Source organism: Jaculus jaculus, chromosome 17, assembly GCF_020740685.1.
Source record: "Jaculus jaculus isolate mJacJac1 chromosome 17, mJacJac1.mat.Y.cur, whole genome shotgun sequence".
Taxonomy (NCBI): domain Eukaryota; kingdom Metazoa; phylum Chordata; class Mammalia; order Rodentia; family Dipodidae; genus Jaculus; species Jaculus jaculus.
In genome coordinates this window covers 9,807,509-9,831,656 of record NC_059118.1, presented here as the reverse complement: position 1 = coordinate 9,831,656, position 24,148 = coordinate 9,807,509, and the positions used below count along the sequence as shown (strand labels likewise).

Sequence of the window (24,148 nt, the reverse complement as noted above, 5' to 3'; positions counted from 1 at the left end):
TGGAATCTTTAAGCTCTTGGCCAGCTAGGCTGGTGCATATGCCATGGCAAAAACCAGAAGGGAGGCACCTCAGAAAGGAGACAGAAGGTGACCTTCATACGCACACCAATCCACACACGCATAATATATATCTCCCACACACATACATAATCATTAGAGAAGAAAGGTCACTAATACACTAAGTAAATGTCAATCAAGAGGAACGAGAGACACCCCCGTTTGGAAGCAGGCGACAAGCAAAGGTTATCACCTCCATCTGTGTGGACACAGTTCACTCCCGAACATGTGATTTTTGTCTATTTCCAAGTGGTGAGTGAATTGAAGATCTTCACTTTGTTCACAGACGGTCTCCCTGTCCTGATCCATGTGCATATATGTGCTTCTTAGCTTGGAACTTTCTCCCCAGTAAGACCCCAGCAAGATCCATTTTCCTCTTTCTTTTGGGTCCATAGTATGAAGTCATTCTGAATTCTCTCATAAGTAAAACTTAGGAAAGGGGCTGGAGAGATGGCTTAGCAGTTAGGGTGCTTACCTATGAAGCCTAAGGACCCAGGTTCCATTCCCCAGTACCCACATAAACCAGATGCACAAGGTGGCCCATGTGTCTGGAGTTTGTAAGCAGTGGCTAGAGACCCTGGCACACCCATTGCTCTCTCTCTCACTCTCTTTCTGTATTTCTCTGTCTGTCTCTCTCTCAAATAAATTAATAAATGAAAAAAAAAAAAACTCAGGGAAGGAGCAAGTGTAACACAAGAGGAGCCGGATTACAAACTGAGTGAGTTTCATGATTTCATGAAAACTTCACATTTAAGCTGTGTTTAGAGCCAACATGAGCGCCCCACCATGCTGACTGAAGCTGATGGAGCCGGGTTTTTCAATGTGAGCTCAGGGGTGGTTGTGTCTTAGTGTTATCTCAGGAGATGTAAAAACTGATGTCACCTTTCTGCACACCAGGTTTTGGTCTTGCATCAGAACCATGCACATGTACATATTCATATCTATCTGAATGATATAATATGTAATGAGACAATACATTTATAATAAAACAATTCAAAAGAATCCAATGTGAGGTGAAGACACACTGTACTATTTTGGTCTTAAGTTATAAAGCTAATTATAAACCACACGAACTTCTTAATTTTTATTTTGCGTGTATACTGGGCGTGGTGTGGTATGTGTGAATTTAGTGCATGCATGTGTGCGCAGAAGTGAGGCCAGAGAATGTCACATGTCCTCCTGTATTCACTTGGGCTTTATTTTCTTGATATGGCTTCTCTCCCAGAACTTCCTGCTGCCATCTTATGGGTCAGACTGACTGACCAGAGAGCTCCAGTGAAGCTCTGTCTCCTCCCTCCTTCTTGGGACTGAGGCTACAGATATGAGTGATCATACCCAGCTCTTTACAGGGGTGCTGGGGATTGAACTCAGGTCCTCATGCTTGCTCTCTTACCTACTGATATGTCTCCCCAGATCTTTTGTTTTCTTTTTAGCTTTTTATTTACTTATATTTTTAGAGAGAGCAAAGGGAAGAGGAGAGAGAGAGAATTGGCACACCAGGGCCTCAGCCACTGCAAGCAATCCAACTCCAGATGCTTGTGCCACCTAGTGGGCATGTGTGACCTTGCACTTGCCTCACCTTTGTGCATCTGGCTCACATGGGATCTGGAGAGTCAAACATGGGTCATTAGGCTTCTCAGGCAAGCACCTTAACCACTAAGTAATCTCTCCAGCCCTGTTTTCTTTTTTAATGAATAAAACCAAATAGAAGGGGTAAGAAAATATCAGTATGCATTCAGTGATGTAGGAGAGTACACTTTTGCTTAGTTCAAGGATATTGGGGTGGATATTGTGGTATTGATTATTTTATTTATTTTGTATTTGTTATTTTATGAATAATAAAAATGATTTTTATAATAATTTTAAAATATTTTTATTCATTTGAGACAGAGAGAGAGAGAGAATATAAGACTGCGTACACCAGGGTCTTTTGCCACTGCACACAAACTTCAGACGCATATGCCACTTAGTGCATCTGGCTTTATGTGGGTTCTGGGGAATCGAACCCATAACATCGAGTTTTGCCAACAAGGACCTTTAGCCACTGAGCTGTCTGTACAATCTATCAAAATAATTTCTTACTGTGGACCATAGTCACAATTTGTAAAAGCACTATTCTAGATGATCCTTAACAGAGAAGGTGTGCCAAAAGTTCCCTAGGGAGAATCAGGAAATTTCCATCTGTGCTTTGAGAGAAGCCCAGTAGGATTATCTTTAAGTGCTTATGGGGCAAGAAGCTGAGGTACTGCAAATGGTTCCCGCACTATCACATGTCTCTTACCTATTTATAGAAGCTCTTACAGGCTCCCGGAGTCCGTAGGCTTTGACACCATTTAAAGTTAATGAGTTGCATCTCTTCAAAAATACCTCAGTCTTCGTTTACCAGTCAGCGAGCTCATGGCAACCCTTTGTTAGGGAAATTGAAGGGAGGGTTATGCTTCTGGAAGGATGGTAGATTTCAGCTCATGTAATAAAGTGATCTGTCAGTTCTCTGAAAATCTCTACCCGGCAGGCAGGCTGACTTTACACAGCTTTCTGGAATCTTCCAGGAGGGTTTCTGTGAGGAGAAAGGCTGTCGAGCTTCATCTTAATACTAAGTACTTAAACATTCTGCAATATTCAATAACTTCTCCAGATGACATCAAACCAAATCAGCTCCTATGAGCGTGTGTTAGTTCATTTGCTGATAACAAGTAAAGTGCTGTCATGAAAGCCAGGAGTCTGTGTCTCCTCCTCCCTACCATTTCCCTTCCTTTTCCCTCTTGTTTTCCTCCATTCCTTCTCTGCCCCCTTTCCCCCTTTTTCACTTCCCTTTTTCTTTCCTTCCTGGACAGAGACATACATGCCCTGAAGGCTGCTGCTTCCTTAGTACACTTTGCTGTGAAGTTGTTCTTGGGAGCTGGGAGGAGAGGATGCAAGGAGATAGGTGGAGGAGAAGGGCCCAGACAGTGAAGACTGTAGCCAGGAGCAGCTTGGACTCCATCTAAGGGATGGTGAGAGGGGTGTGAGAAGCCGTGCCCCCCACAACTGTAAGGTATACAGTAGCCCTTTCTACCCATCCTGCTTGGGGACTGGATCCCAGAGCTGGAATGATGATTTCTATCCGATGTATATACCTATTTATTTTTGAAACAGGTCTCATGTATCCTAACATGGTCTTAAATTTGCTGTGTAGCCAAGGATGCCCTTTAACTTATTTATTTTTAAAAAATATTGACAACTTCCTACATGTTCATAAACTATTTCAATCATTTTTGCTCCTTGGTCAAAATCATGTTCAATGCATTGCAGAAAGGAGAGACCGAATTTAGCTATGCCAAGCAACTCAGGAGTTAAAGAAGGATATCAACCCCACTACCAAAGGTGGAGGTCAAAGATCATGAAGGAGGGGCAGGAACGAAGATAGCTTTATTTTACAGGTAGCCGGTCAAGGATGGAGGCCCAAGGAGTTGCCACTTTGCTTTCCCTGGAAGGACACCTAACCCAGTCTCACCCAAGATGGCTTCAACTTCCTGTTTCTTCCTCAGCTTAGCACATGAGGGTGGCCTGGCCCCTCCTGGGTCAGCCTCTTGAGCCCCCCAGCCAATCAGGTCCCTCCTTTACACACCTGAGCCTGGCGCTGAGGCTCCTCCTAACTGGACGTTTCATCCATGTAAGGAAGCCTGACCACAGGCGTAGTTTCCTTCCTGACCCTCACGTTCTCCTGATGTCTGGCTCTCTTGTTCCTTGCTTTGATAAGCTCTCCTCTTCACAGCCTGGCTGGAAACGGGGAGGATTTCTTCTCTGCTGCAATGTTTTTCTGCTTGCTCTTCCATCCGTGCCCTGTTCTGGGTGCCCTCTCCCCTAACTACATGGGTAACCCTCTTCTCTTGGCAGTCTTCTTCACTCCCCCAGGCTGTCCTTCCTGAGCCCCTCTTGTAAGCTCTGTTGCAGCATTTTCCCCATGGCTCTCTCCATGCATTTTCTTTCTGGTTACTTCCCTCTTTTGCTAAATGTGTGATCTCTCTTTAATCCCAGAGCCCTTTACCAATTCTCACTCTTTCTGAACTCCTATGTCAGTGTGAAGGTGAGAGGGGCCTTGTGGCTTGGGCTCTCATTGTGTGTGTGTGTGTGTGTGTGTGTGTGTGTGTGTGTGTACGCATGCACACTCACGCATGTCTTCTCCAGAGGTTCTCCCCCAGCAACCCCACAGGAGATTTCTCTGTGAAGGAGATTCCATCTCTCCTCCCTCTTTCTAGATGGGCAAGGTGAAGGATTCCTTCTCATTTGAGCCTCTTAGGTAGCCTTTCCCCCTTCACCCTAACTCTCCCTCAAATAAATCTAATGATTCATAAGTTACCATTCTCAGAGTTTTTGTTCTTCAATTCTTGGCCAATATGGAAAAAAAAGCTTAAAGTTGTGCTCCACAGGCCTACAAGCTTCCATGTCTTTATGGAATTTCATCCCTCCCTGGACCTCAAAGCCTCCATCAATATGGTGCTCCGGTTTTCTTACGTAGTACTGTAAAGGAATAGTGTTCTCACACAGAATGAAACTTCTGCGACTGCTAAGATGTTAACGGCGTCACATCAGCCAACCCAAACAGGAGAGAAATCCCCCAATGTGTCGGACAGCCCCCACACAGCCCCCGGATTGTTTCTGCAGCCAGCTCCAGTCGGGTCATGGAACAGAGTGTAGAGGAACGGTACAGTGGAATTTCGAGGCGCTCGGAGCTGGCAGGCAGGTACGGAAGCAGAGGCTGCAGCGACAGCGTGACAAGCTCACTTGTGATACAACCTGCAGAGGACACAGGGCCGACTGCTCACTGGCACTTCAGAAACCCGTGGGTAAGAGTGCTAAACATCCTGAAATTTCTACCTGTAACATCTTCAGGAACGCACAAACAGTGCGGAGGATGAGCTGCACACACACGCAGAAGTGGATCTGGGGTTGGAAAATCCTCCAGAACGCTGTGCAGAGAGCTGCATCCGTTAATCAAAAAAGCTATGCAGCGGAAACTGCGTGTCAGGGTGTGCCAACTTGGTCTACTAGGAGACTCTATCTCTGGCAAATATACAGTGCAAAAGGAAGGTGGGTGTGTTGCGCCCCTCCCGCCAGCAGGAAGAACAACAACAACAGGATTCTTCTCAAGCACACTTTATTGGGAGCTCCAGACTGAAAGAGAGAAGGACCCTGACCCTACAGAGCCCCAAGCTTATATACTAGTGGTCAGATGATTGTGCAGTGTCGTCTGATTGGCTTAAGTCTCATCAGCTGACTATGCATCACCCAATCGGGATAGGTGAGCAGCCATGTTAGGATAACATCATGTGCTCATGCACAGACAATTAGGATACAAAAGCAGTAAACAAGCTGACACAGCAAAGCCTGATAAAGCCAGCAAGGCTTCCCACAGTAGCTGACACAGCAAAGCCTGATAAAGCCAGCATGGCTTCCCACAGTTCCCCCTTTTAAAATTGTTTTGAACCTCAGGATACCCGATCCAGGACCGGCCCTCATGATGGCCAGTCCGATCAAGGGTAGAGCCCAAGACCAAAAGCCTGCTTCAGCACCTTCCCAAGTGCAATGGAAAAATCCCTTCAGGGTGCAAAGGCTGCTCATGCAGGAATGTAAGCCTTCCAAGGTGCAATGACAACAAGGTCACTTGGTGTGCAAAGGCCTTACAGTAAGCAGGGTGGAACTAACCATTTTGCAGGCTTGCCAGCCACACTTGTGGAGATGCTCCTTGATCCAAAGCTATAAGTGCCTGAACAATCTTTATGTTATCCTGGTGACGTTGTCGTCTGATTCGACAGATAAGCCAGAGACAGAACACCATACCACACAAAAGGGCTGCTCCGAACATAGCCACCCCCACCCATTCCTTAAAGAAAGAAAATGCAGAAGATAACCAAGAAGTAAAATCTCCCAAAGAGATTGGCTCTAAATGAGTTCCATTCAGCTGTACAATCTGGAACAGTAACTTCCGAGATAGCTGCTCTCCTTCACGCGTCCAGTTTCCTGCCAAAAATTCAGCTAGCTTGCGACTCTGATTAAAAGAAGCAGTAAAATTAAATTGCAAAGGAGTAATACACAAATGTTGATACTGAGACACACATCCAAGTTGTATTATTTTATATAATTCCTCTACTTGATTTTGCACTAAATCTACTCTTTGATTGACTAGATGAATACCAGCAAGAAGGTGTGTATTAATTGTTTCTTGTGTTTCTAATGTTGTAGAAGTCTTTTCTACTATATTATTAACAACTTCCACAGTTTGGGCCTGAGATGTCATGGCAATAGCAGCAGTAGTTGCTGCTGCAGCTGAAATGACGATGGCGGAAATGATTGCTGCAGTAATACCAAAATCTCTTTTATGACGAATAAGTCCTACTAAAGGAAAGGTATTTGGATCCGCCTCTACTGGAATGGGGACAAAAGTAGGTAATTTTACTATTAAAGCTAGATTAACTCTAGCATTCCAGCACTCTGCAAGCCAACATGTGATATTTCTACAATCTATCAAAGAGATGTTAGTGCTAACATTTGTTGTCAGAAAAAAGAATGGAGCTTGTACACAAATTGAGGCTGGATTGAAGCTACTATTAATCCATTGGTGATTTTTATTTATGTCTTTAATATAAATTTTATCATTTATATTAACTCTAACTGCTGAAACATTTCATAATGTATGTTTAGTTCCCAATAATCCTGCTAAAGCTGACACATCTGCCATTGCACCGGCCTCATTGGACAGAAGCCATTTATACCAGGGCCAACCAGCACTATTACTAAGAGTATCATCTCCTTTACTTTTAAATTGGTAACGCCTTAATGGAGGGGTCATTTGAAATCCCTGTAAGATCTGTTTCTGGATTTTATCTGAACTCTGACATGGAGTAAAAATCGGAGGAAATGCATAATTAGGTTCACACCAGGGAGCACCTTTTACATTACTAGCATATATCTTAAGATTGGGCTGTCTAGAAGGGACAGTCACTTCACTCTGTATCAATAATGTGGTAATATTAACATTTGTAACATTACCTCCCTCTCCTGACCCATTTTGTTTTTCCTTAGTAATCTGAGTTAAAGTTGCAAGTATTATACTCATATCAACTTTAGATTTTTCTAATGGGTCCTGCCAAGCACTAAGATTTTGTTTTTGTAATACAATACATGGGGGAGCTAGGTTCTTATTACCCTGGAAAAAACACAAAGTGCCATTCAGATGAAAAGAAGTTTGATTATAAATTGTTGGTGTTTGCATAGGATCCCTGATGCAAGGCATTTCCCCTTGGCAAGATGTGGAAAATAGAGTAGGTAAGACACTAGAATATGAATGAACTGGCATAGGGACAGGCCATGTTCTGGCCACAGCCCAAAACTGCATCTTAATTCCCTTTATCATCATCGGCAGGAACAGGCTCAGGATCATCAGTAGTAATACGGAGGTTGTCATTCCTTGTTGTCTCATGACGCACGATTCGAGTCAACCGCTCTGGCACCCAGATAGGATCAGCTTGGCCCTGTGGAAAAACACAAACAGCTCCCCTGGATCTGGCTATAACTAGATCCGGGCCTTTCCAGACATTTTCAAGTACATCCTTATATCCTATAGCTTTATGATATCTATTATTGGTATTAGGATCCTCAAAGACTGGATAAGCATTAGCCAGCTTTTTCCAAGTATCTGGTTTTATCAGACTACATCCGGATGAAGGACGTGCCCCAAACGGAAGTCGGCCATCTTGTTGTTTACACTTTTTACTCATAGAAGCATAAGCTGGAGGAGAAGCAAAGACGCCATCTTGTCTGGGTCTAGAACACTCCCGACCACATTCAGTCTCTACTTCCTCAAAATCCTGTTCTTCCTCGGGAGTTAATTCTTCTCCCTCAGATTCACTAGAACTTTCTATATATAAATTTGCAAGTTCCATTAAATCTGGATATAACTTAGGACCTGAATTTGGCCCTTCCTTTTGTGATTCATTTTTATTCTGTGCACTTTTATTCTGTTCTATTTGAAACCTAGGTTCTCCTTTTATTTTAACCTTTTTTTGTTTTCCCCTTTTACTTTTTTCAGACTCTGACATACTATCTTGATGATGTGCTAATATGCGTTGACCTTCCCTGATCACTTCTTCACAATGTTTGTCCTCCAAACAGGATCGCACCAAACGCCATAAGGGCTGTGTACCTGCGCGCAACTTTCGCGTTTCTGACTCACGGTCAATGTCTCTGCCTAATTTATCCCAGCAGGTCAAATTTAAACCTCCAGTCAGCTCAAACCAAGGCGCTATCATAGCCACTTCTTCCAAAAACCCTTTAAGAGTTTTATCTGAAATCTTAAGTCTACGTTGTGTTAGTACTTCCTGAAGTGGCTCCAAAAAGGTGGAGTGGTGTTGTCCCATTTTGCAACCTTATGTATGTTACTTAGAGATCAGTTACAGGCCAAAACTTATCATATAGCACCAGGGGAACTTACCGGTACCGCCGCTCCGTGTGTTGAGTTCTGAATCCTCCCTCGGAAGTATCCTCAGGGGTCCTCTCAATTGGCCGTTTGTTGACAAGTTCCCGGGTTTCGGCACCACTTGTTGCGCCCCTCCCGCCAGCAGGAAGAACAACAACAACAGGATTCTTCTCAAGCACACTTTATTGGGAGCTCCAGACTGAAAGAGAGAAGGACCCTGACCCTACAGAGCCCCAAGCTTATATACTAGTGGTCAGATGATTGTGCAGTGTCGTCTGATTGGCTTAAGTCTCATCAGCTGACTATGCATCACCCAATCGGGATAGGTGAGCAGCCATGTTAGGATAACATCATGTGCTCATGCACAGACAATTAGGATACAAAAGCAGTAAACAAGCTGACACAGCAAAGCCTGATAAAGCCAGCAAGGCTTCCCACAGTAGCTGACACAGCAAAGCCTGATAAAGCCAGCATGGCTTCCCACATGGGTGAAGGGTGTAGCATCCATCCTCCAGCCAGGGACTGGAACATTGTAGCCTGCTCTGCAGTTTCTGTGGGTAACAAGTGGATCAAAGAGGAATGGGAAGGGTTAGGTGTGTACAAATGTGCCAGAGGGAGAAGCGGGACAATGCTTTGGCCAGAGACTACGGGGTTTTCCCCACAAACTCATTAGACTGTTGCAAGATTCCCGTACGGTGTGTGGAAGAGCAGTCTTCCTCTCTGTTAGGCACATTAGAACAATGCTTCCCAGGGAGTTCAGTGACTTGCTCTGGGTTCTGACACCAACTGGCTAATCCAAAAGCTGATTCTACATCTGCTGATCCTCACGACGCCTTTCCAGATCAATCAAGAAGTTCAAGTTGGGCTGGAGAGATGGCTTAGCAGTTAAGTGCTTGCCTGTGAAGCCTAAGGACCCCGGTTCGAGGCTCGTTTCCCCAGGTCCCACGTTAGCCAGATGCACAAGGGGGCGCATGCATCTGGAGTTCGTTTGCAGAGGCTGGAAGCCCTGGCACGCCCATTCCCTCTCTCCCTCTATCTGTCTTTCTCTCTGTGTCTGTCGCTCTCAAATAAATAAATTTTAAAAAATTAAAAAAAAAAAAGAAGTTCAAGTTGGGGGCTGGAAGCATGGCTTAGTGGTTAAAGTGCTTGCCCACAAAGCCAAAGGAAACAGGTTCAATTCCCCAGGACCCACATAAACCAGATGCACAAGGTGGCACGTGCACTTGGAGTTCATTTGCAGTGGCTGGATGCCCTGGCATGCCCATTCTCTCTCTCTCTCTCTCTCTCTCAAATAAATAAATAAATAAAAATAAAATATTTTAATATCCATGGCTACATGAGCCTGTGAGGATTTCATCACAAATCATCCTTACACTGACGTTTAAGATTATTGGTGTCTTGGCCATTCTTTGCCTCACTCTAAAGATGCTCTGCCACCTTATATATATATGTATATATACACCCCACACGCAATGTTCCCATACACACACATATACATACACACATGTACACACTCATATGCCAAAAAAATGGCTTGGTTTGGCTGATCTTGACAAGGAAAACATGCAACCTACAGACTACACTGTGTTTTTTGACGCTATCCAGAAATACCACCAGTCACAAGTACTCTTTCCACACGTGTCTGAGTATCCAGTGTGGATGAAGCAATGTATAATGCTGTAAGAGTTCAGTCCCCAATCCAAGCAGCCTTTGCTTTGAAATTCAGTCCCATTCGCTCACAGCTACATGACCTGTGGGAATGCACTGAACTTTCTATGTTGCAGAGTATGCACATCAAACTTGACAAAAAAAAAGTGATAGAACTAGGCTGGAGAGATGGTTCAATGGTTAAGGCACTTGCCTACAAAGCCAAACAGCCCAGGTTTTGATTCCCCAGGACTCATGTCAAGCCAGATCCACAAAGTGGCACATGCATCTGGAGTTCATTTGCAGTGGCTGGAAGCCCTGGTGCACCCATTCTCTCTTTCTCTCTCCTTGCAATGAAAAAAATAACAAATATTAAAAAAAAGATAGAACTTATCTTTTTTTTTAATTTTCACAATTTTTATTAACATTTTCTATAATTATAAAAAATATCCCATGGTAACACCTCCCCACCCTGCACTTTCCCCTTTGAAATTCCATTCTTCATCATATTACCTCCCCATCTCAATCATTGCACTTATATAAAATACCAACCTATTAAGTACCCTCCTCCCTTCCTTTCTCTTCCCTTTATATCTCCTTTTTAACTTACTGGCCTCTGCTACTATTTTCCTTCTCACACAGAAGACCAGTCATCTGTAGCTAGGATCCACATATGAGGGAGAACATGTGGCGCTTGGCTTTCTGGGCCTGGGTTACCTCACTTAGTATAATCCTTTCCAGATCCATCCATTTTTCTGCATCATAGAACTGATCTTATAGGGTCACTGTGAGATTTAAGTGAGATCATGTATGTACAGTGCCTGGAAAAATAGTAAGAGTTTGATACATGTTAGCTCTGCCTGTTATCAAGTCAGTGATAGATTAGCTACTGAAAACATACATGGTAAGAATCAAAATCAGGCATATGATGTGCATGCCACTTGCCTATTTCTCTCTACCGAGTCATGTATCCTTAGCCTTTTGCAGACAAGAGGCCATGACTCCTGCACACTATGTTTCTCGGGCACCATTATTGATTGGCTTCTGGCTAGGTTTAAACCTTTAGCAGGTTCAGATAAGTAATTGAGGTTAGAAGGCTGCATCCCTTTGGGTAGCATTAAATGGAGTCAAAACTGGACAGAAGTGTGGCTAAAAACAGAATGTAGGGGTTAACGATGTGGCTAAGTGTGTAGAGTGCTCGCTTACCATGGAAAATGTCCTGGGTTAGAGCCCAGCCCTGAATAAACTGGGCTTAATGATGCACACACCGAACGAAGGGTCTGGGAATGTGGCTCAGGTGGGAGAGCATTGTTTAGCAGGCATGCAACCCTGGGTTCAATTCCTAATACCGCATATAGTAGGATGTGATAGTTCACACTGATAGTGCCAGTCCTGGGGAGGTAGAGGTAGGGGATCAGGAGCTCATTGTCACACTTGCCTATATAATGAGTTTGAAGAATTAAAGCCTCATGAACAATAAAAAGCAAGAAAAGAAAAAAACAAACAAAGAAAGAAAAGAAACAGAAAAATAGAACAGAATGCATTCAGGCACCATTTCAATAGAGAAAAGAGACCTTAGCAGAGAACCAGGCTGTATTCCAAGCACAGCACGCACCTGTGCGGGACTGTGGCCATGGAGCAGGCCGGGGGCAGAGATGAAGAAACACATCAAACAAACGCAGCTGCAAGTAAAATACACTTCCATAGTACTCCTGCCCAGTGCAAGAACCAAGAGGGAGGGAGGACGATTTCTTTTGACACTGTATCGGTTACTTTCTTGATGTTGCTACGAAACGCACAACCTGAAGGAGCTCCAGGACAGAAGGGCTTGTTTTCAACTGGCGTGGCGGAGGAAGCCTAGCAGGAGCAGGAAGCTCTGCTTCACATCATCACATCAGCAGGGAAGACAGAACAAACACCTGTGCGGAAGCCATCTCTCTCCATTGTTACAGTATAGGACCCATCCACTTCCTGCCTCAATCAACCTAACCGTTCACAGGCCCAGAAGGTAGCCTAATCTAGGGTAATCCCTCATAGGTGTCAAGTCGACAATCAATATAAACCATCGCAGACACCAAGAGTGACCAGGCCTTCAGGAAGGGAGCTTCTCTCCAAGCGCTCTGCAAGATTCTTGCCACAGCTCGGCAAAGGATGGAGACTGAGGCGCAGCCTAGAGTTTCTGGGAGAGTGTACCAAAAATACAGCCAAGGTTGAGGGCCTTTGGCAGAGAGAGGTCTCACAAGCAGCAGAGGTCCAACTCTATACCAACAGCATCGCCCTACAAACACAGCTCACAGTTGGCAGCCCCAGTTCCTTGGCTGACTGCTGGCTTTCTGCTAAGGAATGAGACCAACACAGAGGACAGACAGCAGGAGGAGGGCAGGCAAGGGACAGAGTCCTAAGGATGAGTGTCACTTGTTCCTCAACCAACAAGGTCTGAAGTGTATTTAAGACGAGATGTCAATACATGAGGCAAATTATAAAAGTTCCTCTTGGCTTGAGTTGCTTTCAACTGCTACAATGCAAGTCTTCACGCAGCGTCCGGTAAGCCCTGAGACAGTTCGAGTTAAGATCCCAGCAGAAAGAAACCAGCATTTTCTGTGGAGACTCGGTGCTGGAATTCACCTAACTGGTATTTATTGTCCTGCTAGGATTAAGGATGTGAAAATCAGCGCTTAAACATTGTCCTTCTCTCTCTGTTAGCACAATAACAAGTAATTAAAAATTTGAAAAATGTTAACCTTTACTGTGATGATTCTAAAATGTCATTTTCTCTAGAGAGCTAAGCCTCCTCCTTAGTTACTGCATGTCCTAAAACTAAAGGACATCTTACTCATTTTAATACAAGGAGAGAAACAGAAATGTAAAAGCAGGAACTTTGGGAGGGGGGGGTTTCCTTTATATTTGATAAAGGAAGTCCCAAACCTCCAGTGGTTCCTTAGGAAAGTTTCCCAAGGTGAGAGGATTTTGCAGTGCAGTAAAATTAACCTTGTTGCAACTACCGGGCGTTGCTCATTCGACTATACACTGTCCCGGGCACTCCTCTTTCCCCTGCCTACAGTGGTGTGATTTGTCTTCTGTTAAAGTTCTCGTTTCCCTTAAACTTAATATTAGCCCCTGAAGCTTACACCAGACATGGCCAAAGTTCACGGGCTTTGGGTATTTATACAAGAAAAGATTTCATGGTTGGTAAAAGAAAATTTATAATCTTGAAAGAAGGAGTGTGTGTTCACTAGTATTGTGGACGTGTGTGGTGGTTTCAACATAAAATGCTCTCCACCTGCTTGTGTGTTTAATGCTTAACCCAAAACTGCCTGCATTGCTCTGGAACCTTAAGAGGTGGATGGAGCCTTGCTGAAAGACGTGTGTCACTGGCGGGTAGTGGCTGGGGGAGGAGCTTTGATGTGTCCAGCCTCACTTCCTGTTTCCTCCCCCTCTCCTTCCTGTACTCCTGAAATGTGAAGACCACTTCTTTCTCCTGACATACTTTCCCCACCTTCTGAAACCATAAGCCAAATTAAATCTTTTTCTGCTTAAAAAAATATTTATTATTTGTTTCTTAATTAAGAGTCACAGATCAAAAGAATGAGTGCACCAGGGCCTCCAGCCACTGGAGTGCATCTATCTTTATGTGGGTCCTGGGGAATCAAACCTAGGTCTTTTGGCCTTTCAGGCAAGTGCCTCAACCTCTAAGCCTTCTTTCCACCTCATATGTTTCTTTGAATAAGCTGCTTCTGATAGGGTATTTTGTCCCAGCAATGAAAAAGCAGATGGTACAATATGTATTCATGTTTTGCCCATAAAACATGTACAGTACTCTTTTGATGTGATGAGATACAGTTGCTGTGGAAACAGTATCCAGATTTTCTGACCATTTTGGTAGGATGACTCAGTGGTGGTAGCTACGATCAGTTAAGAGATTTCTAGAAAAACAAAATCCAAGTAGACATTTAAGAGTAAGAGTAAGCAGCCTTTTCTACTTTAATGTTCAGGTTAGGTAGATGGCTTAGTAATATGTCTTTGGTTATTATTTAGTGGGGATTTTTTATTTGCTTCTCACATTTCTTCTATAATGCTTTACATAGTATAACATCATAGTTTTTGGTAATGGAACTTGTCTAGACCCAAGCTAGTATTCACACAAGTCAATGCTGCTGTTAACATGGCTAATTTGTTCTTCATTTGGAATGTGATACCTGATTAGTGATGTGGAGAACATTTATCAATTCCCTGATGAGAGGAGAGACTTTTCTAAGACCCTTGTGCATTGCTTTTCTTGTTTCTATGACAAAACATCTGGCCAGAAGCTGGACATGGTAGTGCAAGCCTTTAATCTCAGGTGCTCCTTACCCAGCATAAAGGCAAGTGGAGGTGAGGATGGGTTGGGAGTGATTCCTGCTTGGGCACAGGGGGTGAAAACATGTGTTGAGCTAAAACTGTTCATGAAGGAGGCACAACACTACAGCAAAGCCAAAGGTAGGAGGATCGCCTTGACTTCGAGGCCACCCTGAGACTTCATGGTGAGCTCTGGGTCATTCCGGGCTACATTGAGACCCTACCTTGAAAAATCAACAACAACTACTACAAAATTCCTGGCCAAGGTGATGGAGACAGACACTGAGGATACTCAAAACACACCAAAGCAGAAATCCAGAAGCTGCTAAGAGCTCAACAGTGAAGTAGACTTAAATATATTCAACAAGGTTCAGGGAATTTTGCAAAAGAGGGGGTGCAAAGAATGCAAGAGCCACAGTGTGGGAGGGAATATCCAGAGGCATTGCCCCCCACCCCAGTGACTGACTGCCGTTCTCACAGCTCGTAACCCACAACTCCATGGTGAACACCAGCAATCCCACCAAGGAGTGGGGGCCGAGAGGAGGGAAATGATGGTACCAACATGTGTTGTATCCATACAAAGTTTCTACTTAAAGGAAAAAAAAAAAAGAAAGAAAGAAATACCTGACAAATGTAGCTTAAGGGAGGGAAGCTTCGGTTCTGTTTGGTCCACAGTTTGAGGGACAGGGCGCATCACGGTGGGGAAGTCAAACAGTGTCACTGAGGCAAGAATGTGCAACCAGGACACCTCCTCCTGTTCTTGCACCTTGGCTAAACCAGGATCAAAGAGAAGACAGAAGTGGGACTAGGCTAAGAAAATCTCAAGGTCCACCCACAGTGACCCACTTCCTCCAGCAAGTGACTCATTTCCTCCAGCCGGGCCCTGCTTCCTGAAGGTTTCACAGCCTTGGAAAACAGCGCCACCACCTGGAGAGGAAGCACTGAGGCACATGAGCTTATGGGGGACATTCACATTCAAGCCACACCTGGGGTCTTTGTAGCTTCCTGTCTACACCTACATTCTGCAACAATGCATGCCATGAGAAGCCCATGCATCTCTCTCTCCCTCTCTCTTTCCGTTCATACTACGTGTAAAGGGAATGGGAGAGAAATATGGCTTTGGGGAGTGAAGGTGCTCTTTGGCCAGCACAAAGGTGAGCTCTGTGGAGGTGAGGACAAGTTAGGAGTGATTCCTGCTTGGGCACAGGGGAGAGAACATGTGCTGAGGTAAAACTGTTCATGAAGGACCAAAGCCAACACACAACCAAGTATGAACCCAAAGGCAATGAGGCGTCTAAGGTGTGTGTGTGACTCAAAATGGACCCAGGAGCCCTGTAGATGGAGGGGAAGGCTGTGTGTAGAGTTACTGAACTTCAGGATTCACCTATAGGGCTTGGTATTTGCCTCACGTGCATTACAACCCAAGTTTGATCTCTCCAGTATCCATATTCAAAGGCTGGGGGCAGGGATGGGATTTGCGTAGATCTGTAACTCCTGCAGTGTGAGGGTGGAGGGAGAAGCATCCCTGCGATTCACTGACCAGCCATTCTGGCCGAATTGGTGAGCTCAAAGCCCATGAGAGGACCTGTCTCAGAAAAACGTGGTGGAGTCCCAGAGGGGCCCACCACGGGCTGTCCTCCAGCCTCTAGAGGTAGTGTACTATATGTGTCAAATATTTTAAAGCCAAGATAAGCTCAAGCAAGTGAGTAAGTGAGCGTGTAGCGGGACGTGATCCAGTGGTTAAGGGACACTGGGCAGATCAGTAATGCCGGGGAGGCAGAGTGACCTAATACACTCTCTCCCGGAGTAAGGATGCTGAGGAGGTTGTGAGTGCTGAGTGAAAGACCAGGAAGCCTGGGCTGGTGTAGACCCCTGCTTACGCTGAAGGCAACCTGGATGGATTAGTTTAGGGTCGGGGTGAAGGTTTTAGAACAGTGACAGGCACAGGGACGTGTCACTGACTTCTTGAGAAGTAAGCAGTCAGTTGAGGTGAAAGGAATTTAGTCGCTCATCACATCAACGGCAGACAAGCACAGGAAGTCCTTCGGGGGCATGGCTGATGCCTCAGAATTATGATGGCTGGTTGAGTTTTACTTAATTCTTCCATGGTTTTGCCTTTTTCCCTCTGACTGTTAGCCTTGGGTTATTGTCATAGTCAGCTCTTTATTGGGACTGTCAGCTGAAAAGAAAAGGGACTGAAATCCAAGCTATTGACTGTGAAATTGTATCAAGGACTTTTAATACTTTTAAAATACTTTTAATCAGTATGACAGGTATTTTTGTAAATTTTCATTTTTCATATTGTGGCACTTTGAGTGAATGATAGGGGTATATTTTTAGTGTCTGTCCTAGCAATATGATATTTATATTTTTTGTTCTTGTTTTTATTATTTGGCATGCAGAAATTTAAGTATTATTCATTCTGGCATTTTCAAATCAAAATTAGTTTCTGTTGTTTTGTCTTCTTAGCTTTGGCACCAGGAGCCAAAGTCTCTACAGGCTTCGCAGCTGTGCATTTTGAACATCAAGTTCCTAAAAGTGAGCAGAATTGGCATGTTTCCTTTTCCTTCTCTTTCCAAGGACCTTCTTAAGAAATGCTATTCGGCCAAGGCATCCTACCTCTTCCAGCAGGATAAATTCTATGACGTCAGTTACGACACGGGGGATAAGTCTATCCAGTGTAGCAGGAGACCCGATGCATTCAAGTTCTGGATGACCTGGAAGGCCCTGGGCATGTTAGGCCTTGAAGAGAGAGTTAATCGTGCTCTTGCCCTATCTAGGTATGTATATGTGCATGTGTTTGTGTGTTTCTGTATGTCTGTCTGTCTGTAGTTGTATGCCCATGTATGTCTATGACTAAAAACTGTGAAATTAGTGGCTGGAGAGAGGGCTTAGCAATTAAGGTGCTTTTCTGTAAAGCCAAAAGGTCCATGTTTTTTTAAATTTTTTATTTAAAAATTTTTGTTTATTTTTATTTATTTATTTATGAGCGACAGACAGAAAGAGAAAGAGGCAGAGAGAGAAAGTGGGTGTGCCACAGCCTCCAGCCACTGCAAACGAACTCCAGACGTGTGCACCCCATTGTGCATCTGGTCCTGGGGAATCAAGCCTCGAACTGGGGTCCTTAAACTTCACAGGTAAGCACTTAACCACTAAGCCATCTCTCTAGCCCAAGACCCATGTTTGATCCCCCAGGACCCACATAAGCCAGCTGTACAAGGTGGCACATGTGTCTGGAGTTCGTTTGCAATGGCTAGAGGCCCTGGAGTACCCATTTTCTCTCTCTCTCTCAATCTAAACATAAGAAATTAGTATTGGCAAGTCCTCTGTATGTTCTTTAGGGGCTGGGAGATGACTTAGTGGATTAGAATACTTAACACACAGGCGTGAGGGTCTGGGAGGGCCTGAGACTGCCCGAGGTTTGCTCCCCAGCGTCCCTGCCAACAGTGGATGAAGCCATGCATGTGTGTAATTCCAGACTTTTGCAGACTCAAGCCTGGAGAGCCACCGGGGCTCCTTGCTAAGCGAAAATGGCAGCAGCATTGAATGAGAGACTCAGTCTCAAAGAAACACGCAGATAAGTGATAGAGGAAGACACCCAACATCCCCCTCCAGCTTCCACCTGCACATGTATAGGGCACATGCATCTATGTACACACATGTACATGGCTTCCCCAAACACATCACACCACATACACCCTAACACAGAAAGAAAATTATATATATATAGCCGTTGTATGTGAATGTTCTTTACCTGCGAATTTTTTATTTTTTATTTTTTTACCCAATAGACACTTCTTAGTCCTTAGTAAATATCCCTCCGAGTCCTTGCCTGCTGAGAGCCACACTCAGGCGAAACAGCAGCCGCAGGGCGGGGAGACCTGCAACCCCAGGCGCCCTCTCCAGTGTGCCCTGCGGGGTCACTGCAGCGGCTTTTTGGAGGCTGACACTCAGCTAAGACCTAGTAGAGAGGAGTGAGGTGCGAGCTCACCAAAAACGACATGATTCCCAAATCTTTACATGTGAGGAGACTCATGCCTACTATTCCTGTGTGTGGATATGTATGGCGTGCACGCATGTCTGTATGTAGGCTCATATGTGTGTGGACACATGTTTGTATGTGCATGCATTGGAGGCCGGAGGTTCATGTCTACTCTGTTCCTCAATGGATCCCACTTTATTTATTTATTTATTTACTTATTTATTACACAGTGTCTCACACTGAAGTTAGTGCTCACGGAGGTGGCTGTTAGCTAGTCAGGGAGCCCTACGTACCCTCCTGTGTTAACTTTACAAATCCATCGTGCTTGGTATTTTATTTGTTTAATTGACAGAGAAAGAGAGAGAGAGAGAGAGAGAGAGAGAAAGAGAGAGAGAGAGAGAGAGAGAATGGGTGCACCAGGGCTTCCAGACACTGCAAACGAACTCCAGACATGTGTGTCCTTTTATACATTTGGCTAACGTGGGTCCTGAGGAATCAAACCTGGGTCCTTTGGCTTTGCAGGCAAATGCCTTAACCGCTAAGCCATCCTTCCAGCCCATGCCTAGTATTTTTACATGGGTGCTGAGGTCCCAAACTCTGATCCTTGTGCTTTCACAGAGGGAACTTTACCTGCTGAGCCATCTCCCCAGATCACAAGCCCACTTTAGATTCCTGCTCATATCATATCTTCTAGTATCCCTTGACCAAATCAGGTCAGATGGTTGAGCTCAATTCAAGAAGCAGGACGTGCCCGCCTGTGGGGCAGGATGTCCTGCAAGGTTCGGTGACAAAGGCCTTGAATGCTAGGGTAGGTTAAAAGGTGGCATTGGCACTTTCAGTTAGAAGTCAGCAAGTATGGCAATTATAGTGTAAGAAGTAGTTTATGTACCTATGCATGTTATAGCATAGCTTTTTTGGTATGTCAAAGGCAAAACACAGTGCTTACGTCAAAGGGAATTAGAAATAGTGTATTCTGAGTCAACTATAAATGACCATGGCCCGCAAAACACCAAATGAATTTGTCTCAAAAGTTCAGTACCTGAGCTGGGCGTGGTGGCGCATGCCTCTAATCCCAGCACTCAGGTGGCAAAGGTTGGAGGATCGCTGAGTTTGAGGCCACCCTGAGACTACATAGTTAATTCCAGGTAAGCCTGGACCAGAGTGAGACCCTACCTCAAAACAACAACAACAACAACAAAGTTATGTGCCTGTTTTGATGAGGTTTTTGAGTGACCACCATGTCTGTCACCATCTCCCTTGAACTGGTTTTTAGGTTACTGGGAGAACAGTATTCATGTCACCCCTTCCTCTGTAATGACTTCTGGACCTGTGGGGATGAGATGGAGGTGACCCATTTCATGGTAGATAGTTGATTCTCTGTTCCGGATTTATTGGTGTACCCTGGTTCTCAATACTTAATTCGATCCCAACCTGGCCTGCAGGGCTTGGGGAATATTGTGGAAGAGCCTCAAGGTGGGTGGGCATAGCCTGATGGGCTGCATCTCCCCCTCCCCCCGAGACTGAATGAGGCCTCTTGGTCCCCACAATGAATACTAATAGCTGAAAAAGACACTTATTGGTTTTGGGGAGGGGCTGAGGAGGTCTAAGAGTGCAACCTTTTATTTAAAAAAAAAATCAATACATTTAAAAGAAGAAGAAAAGTCATGTTCCACCATAGAAGTGGTTGCATGAGTTTCTGTTAGTTACAGAATAAGGAAAGCCATAAATCAGGGCATTTACCAAATACAATGGAGGACCACAGGCAGACAGGTTTGCTAAGCTGAGAAAACTTTGCTATCTGTCTCAGATGGTCTCAGATGACATTCTTAGCTTTGGGGTGGTGGAAACTAGCAGTCTGCTAAGAATACATTCCCAAGGTCTAACCTGGTGTACAAAACGTGTTGGGTCAAACACAGAGGTGGGCAATGCGTGTCTATTAAAGGGACTAAAGATAACCCAAGCTGACTTGGCTCTGCACCTACATTTCAACTCTCCATAATCATGCAGTGCTCCTCAGGTGTTCCGGCTTCTGAAACTCCACGACAGACGAGGCTCCCTCTGCCCCTGGGGGACTTCAGTCTACAGGTACAAGCAATGTAAATTCTATGCTGTGATAAGCAAAGAAAAGTAACATGACCTCATGTCGCTTATAAGACTAACAGGCGGGGCTGGAGAGATGGCTTAGCAGTTAAGGCGATTGCCGGCGAAGCCTAAGGACTCAGGTTCAACTCCCCAGAACCCTCGTAAGCCAGACCACAAGGTGACCTTGTACACAAGATGGCGCATACATCTGGAGTTTGATTGCAGTGGCTAGAGGCCCTGGCACACCAATTCTCTTTCTCTCCCATAAAAATGAAAATAAATAAATAAAAGGCCAGTAGAGTGACTTCTGGAAAGGCTTGATCGAGGAGCTGACAGAACTTCCCCAGGGCACACTCTGTCTCCATGTTTCCTCCCTGGTTCTGTGTATGTCGGGTCGATTCCCGTGCATGGTATTGGCTGTCACAAGTCAGATCTGTTTTCTTCCAGGCGCAAGGCCCATCTCAAGGAAAGCTTCACTATTCATGAGTGAGAGATGTGATACTCCCATTTCTTTTTCTGTTGCCTGGGCAACAAGCCACACGCATTGGTCACACTGAGTCACACGCCGTGGCTTGGGCCTGGTACAGTGTCACTTCCTGTCACAAAGGATGCAATGACACTGGGGGTGGGGGGTGGAAGGTGTCTTTACAGGACGCGGGGTCAGCATGCCTGAGCAAGCCCACGGGTAGAACAAGCAAGGCTGCCTCCCGTAAATGTTCATGCCTCCCCATTAAATTAAGACTGAAGTTGAGGAAACCCCACTCCCTGCTTTGTATTTTCAGGTGCTATCCAAGTGTGACAGAATCTCTGTATTATTTTGCCTAAGCTGCTAAGCAATTCAGTGACAGGTGTCTTGAAATCAGGCTAAATATAAATATTTAATGATCATATTTATTATGAAGTTAACATGCATCTCATCTCAGGGTGGAATTCAGTTTATAGTCTAAAGACAGTTTCTAATTTTCCACAGAAATATCACAGGAGGATAAATGTTAACATTTCTATTCAACCCAACAAACACTTATTGTTTGTAAATGTTTGTCAAGTTGGATTGAATAGAATTAGCATTTCAGTGAGCCTCACTGCACACTCTGTGACCTATATTTTAATATTTGAAAGCGGCCTCCCTCCTTCTTCTTGCTCTTATTTATAACAGTGTTTTCCCTCAGCTAGCTACACTCCTGATATCCAACTCTGGGTTCTCAGGGTTAGCAAAAGTCACCCTATTCTCCCTCGCCTAATGCCAAGGAAAAGGACAGCCTTCATTTATGCATGCCACTCAGAATATTATACAACCACAGGCGTGGAGAATTCCTCTGGGATTAAGAGTCTCAGAAGGGCTGGGGAGGTGGCTCCGTGGGTACCGTCCTTGCTGCGCAAGCATGGGGACCTGAGTCCACACTGTTACCTGACTAGAATAAGTGCTAGGTGTGGGGCTGCAGAGAGGCTTACCGGTTCAGGCACTTGCCTGCAAAACTAAGAACTCGGGTTTGAATCTCCAGGTCCCATAGCCAGATGCAGTGACGCAAGGATGCAATATCATACATGCACCACAAGGGGCGCATGCACCTCAAGTTTGATAGCAGCAGCTGAAGGCCCTGGCACGGCATTCTCCCTCTCTCTCTCTTCCTCTCCTCTCCTCTCCTCTCCTCTCCTCTCCTCTCCTCTCCTCTCCTCTCCTCTCCTCTCCTCTCCTCTCCTCTCCTCTCCTCTCCTCTCCTCTCCTCTCCTCTCCTCTCCTCTCCTCTCCTCTCCTCTCCTCTCCTCTCCTCTCCTCTCCTCTCCTCTCTCTCCCCTCCCCTCCCCCCCCCCCCCTCTCTCTCTCCCTCCCTCTCCCTCTCTCCTAGACATGGTGGTGTCCATCTGTAACCCTGATGTTGAGGAAGCAGAGATATAGGACCCACAGTCTGACTAGTCTTGCTGATTTAGTGAGTTCAGGATCAGCAAGAGACCTTGATTCAAAGAATAAGGTGGAAAGTGACTGAGCGAGACATCTGATTTGACCTCTGGCCTCCACCTGCCTGCACACGTGTGCAGGTGTACACACACCTGTACCTGCACAGGAACATACATGTGTATGCTTCCACCCCACACCCACATACACATGCAAAAAAAAAAAAAAAAACCCAGTGCATTAGTAGCAGAAATCTCCATTTTCTGGATCTTGTTTCTTTGTAATTTTAATGATTAGATAGTGGCCCTGCTTTCTAAGAAACGTAGAATGTTATCTCAATTCTGGGCTCTGCTTACTTCACTAGGTTTCTTACTACAGCCGTATGCAGGAACAGGCTGATACATTGGCTCTTGGGGGAAAAACGAAAGTCACAGGTCGTATTTTCTGCCATTATGATTGTGTAAATATCCCCATCATGGAAAATAGAAAATGATCGAGACTTGGGGCTGTGGAGCTCGTGCCAGGCTCATCGTGGGTCCGCCCTGGCTCTAGAAGCCCAGGAGGGCAAGGCTGCATAAGAGTCTAATGCCACCGTGTGTCTGTCCGCGTGCTCCCAAGCCCGTGGGGATTCACCTGTTGACCAAATACAAACCAGTCGTACGCGTTCCTGTGTTCACTCAGAAAGCTCCACCTAACATCTCTCTTTTTGTTTCCTTCCTTCCTTCATTTTCTTCCTTTTCTTTCTTCCCCTACTTCTCTCTTCTTTTCCTCTCCTCTCCCCTCCTCCTACTCTCCTTTCCTCTCATCCCTTCCTTTTCCTCCTTGCCCCTCTCTCTGTCTCATCTCATATATCCCAGGATGGCCAAGAACTGCCGGTACTCTCAAGAACGACTTTAAACTTATGGTCCTCCTGCCTCTATCCCTTGAGTTCTGGGATTACAAGCATGCACCATCATACCTGGTTTTGTGAGGTGCTGGGGATATACTCTAAGGCTTCTGCATGTTAGGCAATCCCTCCACCAACTGGACTATATCCCCAGCCCCCACTTGGCATAGTGGGTAAGTCAGAGCAGTGTCTTTTACATGTAAGAATAAGAGCTTCCTCCCACAGTTAACAGTTCTGTGCAGTAAGCAGTGAGCAGGACTTAGGACCAGGGCTGCCAATGGGGTCCACACCTGTTGCTGGCAGCCCGGTGTCAAGAAGACACCACGTCCCTAGGTCAGCTGACCCACACCTGGTAACCCTGCAGAGCACTTTCCCCTGTCCTAGTCTGGGGAATTGTGTGAGTCCCACAGCATATCTTCCTGTGCTCCTGAATTTAAATAGAGCTTCATTTTGGAAGTTGTCTTTGATTTTGAGATTGAGGGACCCGATTTTGATAGACCGGTGGCCAAATAATTCTCTCCCACTTCCCTGGCCAAAACAAGAACATATTGTTCTTTTTTTTTCTTTTTCTGTGTGTGGTGTGTGCACAAGTGTGAACAGGTACGTGTGTCTTGTGTGCACATGCGTGGAGACCAGAGGATGGTATCTAGTGTCCTCCTGCAGCGGTCCAGCGGTCTCCACCCTCATTAGCGCTTGGATTCCAGGCACGGGCGGCCACACCTGGCCCTTGCTGTGGTTACTGGGGGTTGAACTTGGGTCCTCACACTTGTACAGCCAGCGCCACAGCCCCCAAGAGCAGGGATTTATAAG

The 24,148-nt window shown here is 45.2% G+C and overlaps 1 protein-coding gene across 2 annotated transcripts in view; it reads left to right on the top strand.

The window, feature by feature from the left end:
- Gadl1 (glutamate decarboxylase like 1) overlaps positions 1-24,148 on the top strand; it is a 212,265-nt gene that overhangs the window by 104,172 nt on the left and 83,945 nt on the right. For both annotated transcript variants that reach the window (XM_045136747.1, XM_004662079.3), the window contains one exon: positions 17,075-17,274. In XM_045136747.1, coding sequence (XP_044992682.1) covers positions 17,075-17,274 — 200 coding nt within the window. The remainder of the gene's footprint in view (positions 1-17,074; positions 17,275-24,148) is intronic.